Source organism: Paroedura picta, chromosome 7 (genome assembly GCF_049243985.1).
Source record: "Paroedura picta isolate Pp20150507F chromosome 7, Ppicta_v3.0, whole genome shotgun sequence".
In the NCBI taxonomy this organism is placed as follows: Eukaryota; Metazoa; Chordata; class Lepidosauria; order Squamata; family Gekkonidae; genus Paroedura; species Paroedura picta.
In genome coordinates, this window is record NC_135375.1 from 95,246,747 (window position 1) to 95,257,331 (window position 10,585).

The following is a 10,585-nucleotide window of genomic DNA, read 5'->3' on the forward strand; positions in this document are numbered from 1 at the left end:
TTATTCTGAATTGTATTGTATTTAGTAAACATCTTTTACAAAGTACTCCACGTACTTTTACGTCTGCAGCCCCAATTTCCCATCAGGAGATAGCCCAGGCTGGCTGAATCTCATCAGATATCGGAAGCTAAGCGGGGTTGGTCTTGACCAGCCCTTGGAAGGGTGACCTTCAAGGAACACGGGGTCACACGGGGCAGGCAATGGCAAACCACCTCTGAACATCTCTTGCCTGGCTGCCAGACAATCTTTAGATCTCCTGACTACATTAAACACAGGCCATACGATAAATATGTAGCCATAACCCCTGCCACTGAGGCTTTTTCGGGTTATTTTTAAAAAATAAGCAATTGAATGTCATAACAACCTGTCTATCAGCTGCACTTTAAAATAAACCAACTTGTCCCTTTTGTTGTCAAGCTACAACCAGAACAGCATATCTCCTCAACACGGGCTAGACAGCTGAGGACTCAGTACGTGACACACCCCACGTAACTAAATGACATTGTTGAAAATACAAAGCTTTGAGCAAGTTTTTTTAAAAACAAAATACCACTTGTAAACATTTAAGCACGTGCTTTCTTTATATTGGTTAAATTGAAGGAAGAACACAGAGCCAATGAAAACTCCTGACCGGGATTTTAGCACATTCAAAGAACTGTGCCGTGGACATGTAATCCACCAGAATTAACAACATCAGATTCAACAGAGTTCATTCCAGTCCTGATCTCATCAGATCTTGGAAGCAAAGCAGGGCAAGAAGGAGGAGGAGGAGGAGGAGGAGGAGGAGGAGGAGGAGGAGGAGGAGGAGGAGAAGAAGGAGAAGAAGAAGAAGAAGAAGAAGAAGAAGAAGAAGAAGAGTTGGTTCTTAAATGCTGCTTTTCTTTACCCGAAGGAGTCTCAAAGCAGCTTACATTTGCCTTCCCTTTCCTCTCCCCATAACAGACACCCTGTGAGGGAGGTGAGGCTGAGAGAGCCCTGATATTACTGAAGATAAAGAGTTGGTTTTTGTATGCCGCTTTCCTCTACCCAAAGGAGGCTCAAAGCAGCTTACAGTCACCTTCTCTTTTCTCTCCCCACAACAGACACCCTGTGAGGCAGGTGAGGCTGAGAGAGCCCTGATATCACTGCTTGGTCAGAACAGTTTTATCAGCGCCGTGGCAAGCCCAAGGTCACCCAGCTGGCTGCATGTGGGGGAGTGCAGAATCGAACCTGGCATGCCAGATTACTCCTAAGGACTACATTAAATTGGCTCTCGTACTTGGATGGAAGACCAAGTGGAGGCAGACAATGGCAAACCCCCTTTGAATGTCTTTTGTCTCACCCACAGTATTAACTACAGCACTTTACTTTCACCGACAAAAGCAGACTAAAACAGCAACCCATTTGGAATTTTCTTAAAGGCACAACAAATTCCTTTGCCCTAAAAGAGGTGGTTGCATCACCCCCTAGCCATTTCAGAAGGACACTCATCTGAAAGGGCTCCAGGCAACGATACAGCTTGCACATTACATGGGATGGCAAATATCCAGAAGGATTTCGATCCTAGATTCCTTTCTAGGATTCCAGGTTACTGCCAACCACTGTGATTTCATAGGCCTTCAACTTCACGTGTAGGCCGAAAGAAACACACTCAATGAGGCGTTGCCTATGCTAATTGGTGTGACTGAACCGCTGCAAAGTTTGCTAATGAAGCATCAAGTTCCTTTTCCTAAGCTGGGCGGCGGGGGGGGGGGGGGGGGTGGAGGATCACCGCCAACTGGTTTCCTGTCTCCTCTTCCTCATACTTGCAAGGATGCCTATTGGCAATGCTCACTGAGGCAGGTAACAGGTAACATCGCTGCCCTACAAGATGGTGACAACATCTGAATTAGCATCTTGGCCAGGGATCCCCAACTTTTTGATGTGGAACGTCTACCGGCGCAATCCCTTCAATGGAAGTCTATGGACATGATGTCCGTAGTCCCATCCCCAGGGACCGCGCCAGTAGATGCTGCTGCCAGTCTTCTGAGACTGCTCCCACCCTTCGGAGAGCAGGGCCAGCCTCGGGAGACGGGTGGGGGTGGGGGTGGGGCCAAGTCCAGCCCAGCATGACACACCAGCAGGTAAAGAGGGGGGAGAGGGAAGGGGGCAGGGAACACTTATTTCATCACACCTCTTGGGAAATTAATTAATTAATGCATTTATAGACCTCCCCTATCGAGCCTGTGGTCTCAGGGCAGTTTGCATCATCAATAATAGTACATACAAGTAAAGCCATCCATACAATTCAACAGATGACATTTTAAGGATTTGAAAAAAACATAAGCCCAGCTCTAAGTCCCTAGCAGCCGATTGCCTTAAGAATCCTGAAGTGGGGGGTGGAACCACACATCGACTAAGGAAAGCCCAGTTGCTTACCAGTACTCCTCTCCTCCACTGGAAAACGCTTGCAGTTGAATTAGGGAAGTCAATAAGCGGTACAGTGTCCCCAACCCCTTTCTGAAAAGCTCAGGGGTCAACAACGAAAGTACTGGCCGATGCCATGTGGCCAACAGGTACCATGCTGGGGAACCCTCATCTACGTGTTATGTACTGTTTTTCCTACTAGCAATAGTCACCAGGTAGGTTTTCAAGAAACCATCGGCAGCACAGTGTGGGACAATATTTAGAGTGTTGAACCAGGGAGACCCAAATTCACGTTTTTGCTATGTCTTGAACTCTCTGTTTCCAAGCCCTGCTCAAAGTACTGGTTCGTACCTTCAAGGCCCAAAAGGGCTTGAGTCAGGGTACCTGAAGGACTGCCTCCTCTTACGGTGTCCAGCCTGCCAACCTAAGCCATTCTTCACAAATGGTGTTCTCTTTGACCCCTGCCTGTAGAGAGGAGGCAGGCCGCAACCGGAGATTTAAAACAAATGTGCCCTGGAAACCTACCTTCCAACCATCCCTGAGGAACTGGGAGCAATGTACTTGCAACAGGGCCTGCAAGACACAGCTCTTCCTCCAGGCATTTGGTTGAGGCCAGGCCAGGAAGATCGGGTCCCTCCTTGTATGGGCCTTATGTACCGGACATCTGGGCAGGAGTTACACACACATACCCCCCCCCCGGGTGTTGGTGGGTGGATGTTGTCAGACATGGATAGGTGGGGGGGGGATAGATTGGATTTTGCTGCCAGTATTTGTACCTTGTCTTTTATGGGGTTTTATGATTTTACTGTAAACCACAAAGAATTGGCAGAATCTGGGAGCAGCAGTCAATAAAAGCAACTATAAATTTAAACCAGGGGTAGTCAAACTGCGGCCCTCCAGATGTCCATGGACTACAATTCCCAGGAGCCCCTGCCAGCGTTTGCTGGCAGGGGCTCCTGGGAATTGTAGTCCATGGACATCTGGAGGGCCGCAGTTTGACTATCCCTGATTTAAACAAACAATAGTATCTGAAGTGAACAAAAACTTAAATAAAGAACTTTACATACATTTTTCTATCCATCGACCAACGGTCCACATTCAGGTTCCCCCCCCACACGCACCCCTTAGATTTAATGGAAGGTAAGAGGAAAGTAAAAGATGTAGAACCCACAGTAACAGGTTTAAACTATGTGCAGAACAGTATTGGCTAGCTATTCAGAAAAAAATTATTCACAGGCAGACTAGTTCAGCTGTGGAATCGGCTGGCTAAAGAAGTGGTGAGCTCTCCCTCACTGGTGGTCTTCAAACAGCAGCTGGGCAGCTACTGATCATGAATGATTTAGGCTGCACTGAGCAGAAGGTTGGACTAGATGGCCTGGATGGCCCCTTCCAACTCTAGGATTCTATGACTGTGCTCCTTTCTGATGTTATCAACATGACAGTTAGCTAAAACACCAGAGGGTATATTGTCAATACACAATACTGAGGCTCCACAACATAACAGCTCCAACGAGCCTCTCTTTATTCAGTATGTTTTTATTCTGTTCTTCCTCCAAAGCGCTCAGGGTGGGGTAGCACATTCTCCCCTCCACCATTTATCATCACCCTGTAAGATAATTACACACCTATCCAGGGTCACCCCCTAAGCTTCATGTCGGTGTGGAAATTTGAACCTGGCTCCCCCAGACCCTGCTCCAACCACCACACCATACTTACTCTCAACTGGGGAACTATGGTGTTCTACCCAGGACAAGCCATACAGGTTGTGAGAGCTCGCAGCACCCCTTCCCTCTCATAGGTTTCCCCCACACTCTTCCCCCAGCAGACGTAATTATAGCAAAGGACCGCATCCACACTCACCTTAACCATGGTTCACATCAACCAGCATTCCCACCACAAGCAAGATTTGAGGCTGGCTTGCAGATACTGTTAAGGTAACCTGAAAACCATGGTTAACCAGGTTTTCTTGTTAGCCATGACTACTGGGAAGAATGTGGGATACTATGAATCCAGGAATCTGAGGAAGAAGCCAGTTTTTGACTTGGAAAACATTCTGAACCGTCACGATTTTGGCTTCCAAAGACTTTCTGAGGTCCTCTAAGGCAGAGGTAGTCAACCTGTGGTCCTCCAGATGTTCATGGACTACAATTCCCATGAGCCCTTGCCAGCGTTTGCTGGCAGGGGCTCATGGGAACTGTACTCCATGAACATCTGGAGGGCCACAGGTTGACTACCCCTGCTCTAAGGGCTGGCATCTAAGCAGCCTCAGGTGGAGCAGGGTATCTGGAAGTCGCAGGGCTGCTAGAGCTTTCCCTGCTTGCTCACTTGTCAGTGCTCCAGCACCTGTACTGCCCAGTGCCCACAAAGAAAGTGCTGTAGGCTGTGATAATAGGTGGTGGGCGTGCCTGTGAGCAGAGTGGAAGGATGAACATGCAAGTAGCAAGACACATGGATGAGTGGTTGGGAAGGGGCCCTCTCTGCCCAAGTCTCCCCCAAATCTGGAACCAGCTCTGGGTCCTCCACTGATTTTTAAAATGTCAGTCTCATAGCAAATTGGTAGACATCTTTCCAATGTCAGGCTCAAGTAGTCTCAAGAGCACTGCTAAATTTTGCCCACATTGGAGAAGTATAGCAGAGGATTATTTTCCATATTGGATTAAGGATTGGGAGGGGGGGTGTTACATTCATCCTTTTCTGATCAAGAATCTTCCCACTGGAACTTTAATCAGATGATATTACGCCACATGTTTAAATAAGTGGTTTGTCAAGAGACCGGCACGTTTCCACCAGCTGCAGTGCGAGGGGAAGCTAAAATGGCCGTCTGCGTGGCTGTGCCACAGATAAAAATCTCCTTTTCGTCCTCTGGCTTTGTCACCCGGTGCCCCAGGGCACACCAAGCGGAAATGCCGGCAGCCCTAGATGAAGCTCATGACTCAGGACTGTTCAAACAACTCAAGAGACTTATGGACACTTTATGATACGGCAGCCCTTTGGATTGCACTATTTCCATGCTGCAGGGCTTTTTTTTTGGGGGGGGGGGGGGTTGCTACACCACCCATAAGAATTCCTTACATGTATGAACACAAGCTTTTATTCTCAATATGTTAGTTTACTAGGTGCAAGCAGCTTCTCTGGAGGGACAACCAGAAAAGGTAGATACACCCAAAGAAGCTTTACTTTAACAAGATCTCAGGAATACATAGCAATATAAATCATATGTGAATTGCAAGAAACTTCAACACAGATTCATTCCCTTTGGATTTAATCCAGGCAGATATTGGGCTAGAAACAAGCCTGTCATCAAAAAGTGTGCACAAAGTTGACACTAGACTCTTATTCACAATGCACAACCGAGCCAATCTCAGTGTAAAAAAAAATGCAGAAATTCCATGTGGGTCAACAACCTCTGAGCACGTAACTGATGCCACTTCTGATGTATTGCTCACAGCACATCTTCATAGCAATGATCACCCAACTCCTACTGAACTGAGGATGAGTCCCTGGCAACAAATGTGAATGTAAACCCATTAGCTGTTAACACCTCTAAAGCCCGTAATTAGACCTCAACCTGGGATAATTTGGACTGAGGATGCATCTGGGTGAGGGACATTTACCAAGTGGAGTTAGTCAATTGTGACTGGAGCAGATGTTCATGGACTACAGTAGGATCACAGAGGCCCAGATTCAAATCCGTAGTGATCAAGTTTACTGCTTTAGCACAGTTGCTCTCTTCCTGTTTAGCCAACCTTACATGGTTGTTTGTGAAGATGAGATGGATGAAAGAAGGATCATGTCCTCAAGGGAAAACAGGATAAAGACAACAGAACTCATAATAAGATTGAAGTCTGAATCCAGCGGCACCTTTAAGACCAATCTTCCTCAGACACACAAAAGCTTATACCTTGAATAAGCTTTTGAATATACCTTCATTGGTCTTAAGAGCCTCTTGTGGCACAGAGTGGTAAGGCAGCAGACATGCAGTCTGAAGCTCTGTCCATGAGGCTGGGAGTTCGATCCCAGCAGCCGGCTCAAGGTCGACTCAGCCTTCCATCCTTCCGAGGTCGGTAAAATGAGTACACAGCTTGTTGGGGGGTAAACGGTAATGACTGGGGAAGGCACTGGCAAACCACCCCGTATTGAGTCTGCCATGAAAACGCTGGAGGGCGTCACCCCAAGGGTCAGACATGACTCGGTGCTTGCACAGGGGATACCTTTACCTTTTTACCTAATTGGTCTTAAAGGTGCTACTGGACTCAGACTTCGGCCTGCTGCTTCAAACCAACTGAACATAGGATGGTAATGATCAAATGGGCAGTCTGCATTGACTTTCTGCTGAAGCTTAAAAGTCACTGTGGGCTTTGTTCAGTTTAACAAATGTATCTCCAAGATCTAGCCAATTTATACCCCTCCCCACGCACACACAAGCAGACCATTAAACTGGTAATGCAGATTAAGTCACGGGACTTAACAGTACAATCCTACACAGAATTACTGCAGCCCTGCTCCAATAAAATGCACTGAACTGTGCTTTTACAGTCAGTTGATCTAACTTGCATCATGACACACTTCCGTATTCCTTTTTAAACCATAAGTGCTCCTGAATTTAGATTAGGGAGAAGAGAAAAGCCGCATCACCCAACATCAACGATAACACTGGCTGAGTGAGATACACGAAGGGGCATGCCCTGAATATTTGGAACTGAAATGCCAGACAAGAGGAATATAAGTCCAGTTTTCCAAGCAACATATTGGAACTAGGCAAGCAAATGAGACAATATGCCCAAAACCCATGCACTCTTTTTAGCAAAGTGATTCTCAACCCCCAGAACCACCAACAAATGCTAGAAACATCAGCAATAGCAAGACAGACAAGTTAGCTGTTAAGGAGTGCAACATTAAGGAGGGGGCAGGCAGTTACTAAGACCAGTTCCAGAACCAACGACGCTTGATGACTGGCAGGATCTAACCTCCTACATTGTTATAGAAAGACACATCAACTGAGTACTTCGTGCATGCCATTTGTCCCCATAGGCAGGTAGAGGAGCACACATATATTTGCAATCCTTTGGGAAATCCTTTCCAACAGAAACAGACCCTTGAGTGACCCACAATCATATAAGATTACAGGTTCACTCTTTCCCTCGACACCCATGGAGCAGATCATTTGGAAAGCAGAATGAGATCACACCTGTAGCACCCCATGCTAAGTGCCAAGGAACAAGCTCTTTCCCCTTGTTTCCAGTAGACAGAAATAAAATATGGTCACTCTGATGATCTTTAAAAACTTTCAAAATGAAGTTTCTTCAGACCAGGGGGACTCTCACCTTTGTTAAAGTTATCCTAAAAAAACAGAAGCCAGTTTCCTACCTCCTAATGCTTGCCTTATGCTAGAAAAATGCAAGTTCTTTTTAATTACTGCAAAAAAAAGAAGAGGCCTCCCCAATGGAAAACCTCTAGGCACAGCAGTCAGGTTCTCCGGTGGCACCTTAGAGCGCTGAACTAGCACCTGGTTTCAAGTCCCTGCTCTGCTATGAATCTGGGTGGGTCACTATGGGCTTCCTTGCCTCACAGGATTGTTGGTGCAGTCAAAATAGGAAAGAATGAACACCTACAGTTCTCCTTAGCTGGTGAGATGACAGCATACTAGGTACGCAGGCATCAGAAGAGCCGGTGTGGTAGATCAATTAGTGCCAAAGGGACCCAAATTATTCTTATTCTTATTTATATTTGTTACCTGCCCTCTCTCTACAGACTCAGGGCAGGTCACATCAAACAGTATGACACAACATAAAAATTCAAAAATATACTCTGAAAAAATTAAAACTTTAACAACTAAACACCCCTTTGATGCCTGTTTCTCATCTTTCAGTGGCAGAAGGAGAAGAGTTGAAATCTCTACTTGCCCTAAAACAAAATGCGTTCTCCTGAGGCAATCATTCTCTCACAGCCTGACCTACTTCATAGGGTTGTTGTGCGACAAAAACAGGAGAGGCAGGAGATTAATGAAGCTCATCGTGTGAGATCTCTCACAAGATTGCCACAAGGACCCTCCCCCCATCCCCAAAAGATGGAAAAGAGGAAAGCCATGGACCCTACCCTAAGGCCATTCAAGAAAGAGCAGGGGAGAAAAGATACACTAAAGGGGTGGCCAACCTGCGGCTCTCCAGATGTTCATGGACTACAAGGGACATGAGCCCCCACTAGTTGGCCATGCTGGCAGGGGCCCATGATAACTGTACATGGATATCTGGAGAACCAGTTTGGCCACCTTTTTCCTATGTGACAGCTCTCCAGATTATTTTTATTTAATGTACATATTGCCCTTCCATGTTGCTTAGGGCAGCATACAACAATTTACATCAAAAACAGTTAAAAGCCTTAACATGATACAAGATATCAATGGACAGAAAGGCATGGAGGATCATTGTTCATGGGGTCGCGATGGGTCGGACACAACCGCACCTAACAAGAACAATCGATGGACTACAGTTACCATCAACCCCTGCCTGTATACCCAATTGTCAATGTCTCACGGTAACTGTAGTCCATGGACATCTGGAAAGCCACAGGTTGGCCGCCCCCTGCCTACATGGCAGCTCTCCAGATGTCCACGGACTACAGATACCATGAGCCCCTGCCAGTATAGCCAATTGTCAATGTAACTGTAGTCCATGGACAACTGGAAAGTCACAGGTTTGCCTACATGGCAGCGCTCCAGATGTCCATGGACTACAGTGACCATGAGCCCCTGCCAGCATGGTCCACTGGCAGGGGCTCATGGTCACTGTAGTCCATGGACACCTGGAGAGTCAATATCGGGCCACCTCTGCTTGGTCGCCTTTCCGCCTGGCTGCTGGCCAGGTCCACTTGTGAGGTCACCCACCCCAACAGGGGCAGGAAGCTCCCCGGGCCAGCCGCCTCTGACAGGCGAAGGGACCGCGCTGGGGGAAGGGGGGGCGGCCGGGCGCACGACAGGGGCGGGGCTGAGCGCTTCCCCCGCCCACACCCACCTTCGGCGATGACCCTCTTGATCCGCAGCTTCATCTCGCCCATCTCCACCACCTGCCCCACGAAGTCATTCTGGTCGCGGCTGGCGGCCCCCAGCGAGCCCGGCCCGGCCAGGAAATCCAGCGCCGACTGCAGCAGCGACATGGCCCGGACTGGGGGGCGGCGGAGAGAGGAGGCGACAGGCCGGTTCCGCCTGCCGCTGAGCCCACCCGTTCTAACCCTCGCCGGCCACCGTATTCTCCCCTCCGGAGCCGCGCCGGAACCCTTTCCGCCAACGTCGTGCGTCGAAGGCCGGAAGGCGGAGCCCCGCCCACGTCCCCTTGGGCGCCGCCCACTCAGGCCGGCGCCGGGATCTCTGCGCGCGCGAGCCTGGCCACGGCCTCGCCCACTTGCTTCTGACGTCATTTCTCTTCCGCGCTTCGGAAGGGCGGCGGTGGTGACGGCTGTCGCAGGGAGCGATGCAGAAATCTCTCGCAGGAAAATCCAGCTGCCAAAGCAAAGTGAACGTGCATCATCCAGCCTGTGCGGAATGAAAGAATGCGTGTTTTCACATCAGTGCACTTTCAATGTGCTTGGCAGCTGGATACTTCTAAATTGCATTGAAAGCACACGAACCAATATGTGCGGACGCACAAAACAGAGGTAGAAGAAAATCGCACTTTTCCCAATTAGTATCTTCTCCAATTGCTGATGTTTTTTTAAATTCTAGCTTTGTTTTTGTTTTTTTTAATTTGCGCTTCCAATGCAAGCTGCCTGAGCTGTTGCTATCCCAATAGTTGGGTCAAATTCAGAGCGATTTACAAGATCTTTGCAATGTAGTCGAAGGTCGTCAGCATACAGCAGGATAGGGGTTAATGGCACGGCCAGGGAGAAATTTCATTTGTGTGTGTGTGTAGTATTGTTTTACATTTATATACCGCCCTCCCTTGCGGCCCAGGAGTTAGTCTGTTGTAGGGGAAGAAAAACCGGATTTTTTTGGTAATTTAAAGACGGACAAGATTTTACTCAAGCTTTGCGTGGACTAGAACCCGGTTTTCAGACTCGGGGTTTCTTGCTCATTGTATGAGTTATTTAGCAAAACTCCCCGGCTGTTACAAGCGCTAACTATCTTTGCACGTTAAAATCAGAGTCCAGTAGCACCTTTAAAACCAACAAAGATTTATTCAAGGCTTGAGCTTTCGAGTGCAAGCAC

General features: G+C 47.9%; 1 protein-coding gene across 6 annotated transcripts in view; it reads right to left on the minus strand.

The window, feature by feature from the left end:
- The window catches only part of GAK (cyclin G associated kinase), a 108,734-nt gene extending 98,921 nt beyond the window's left edge, over window positions 1-9,813 (minus strand). For 5 of the 6 annotated variants that reach the window (XM_077345463.1, XM_077345464.1, XM_077345462.1 and 2 more), the window contains exon 1: window positions 9,396-9,813. In XM_077345463.1, coding sequence (XP_077201578.1) covers window positions 9,396-9,798 — 403 coding nt within the window. In that variant the 5' untranslated portion in view covers window positions 9,799-9,813. The remainder of the gene's footprint in view (window positions 1-9,395) is intronic. The other variant, XM_077345465.1, reaches the window with a different exon arrangement.
- Between the last annotated feature and the right edge of the window lie 772 nt (window positions 9,814-10,585).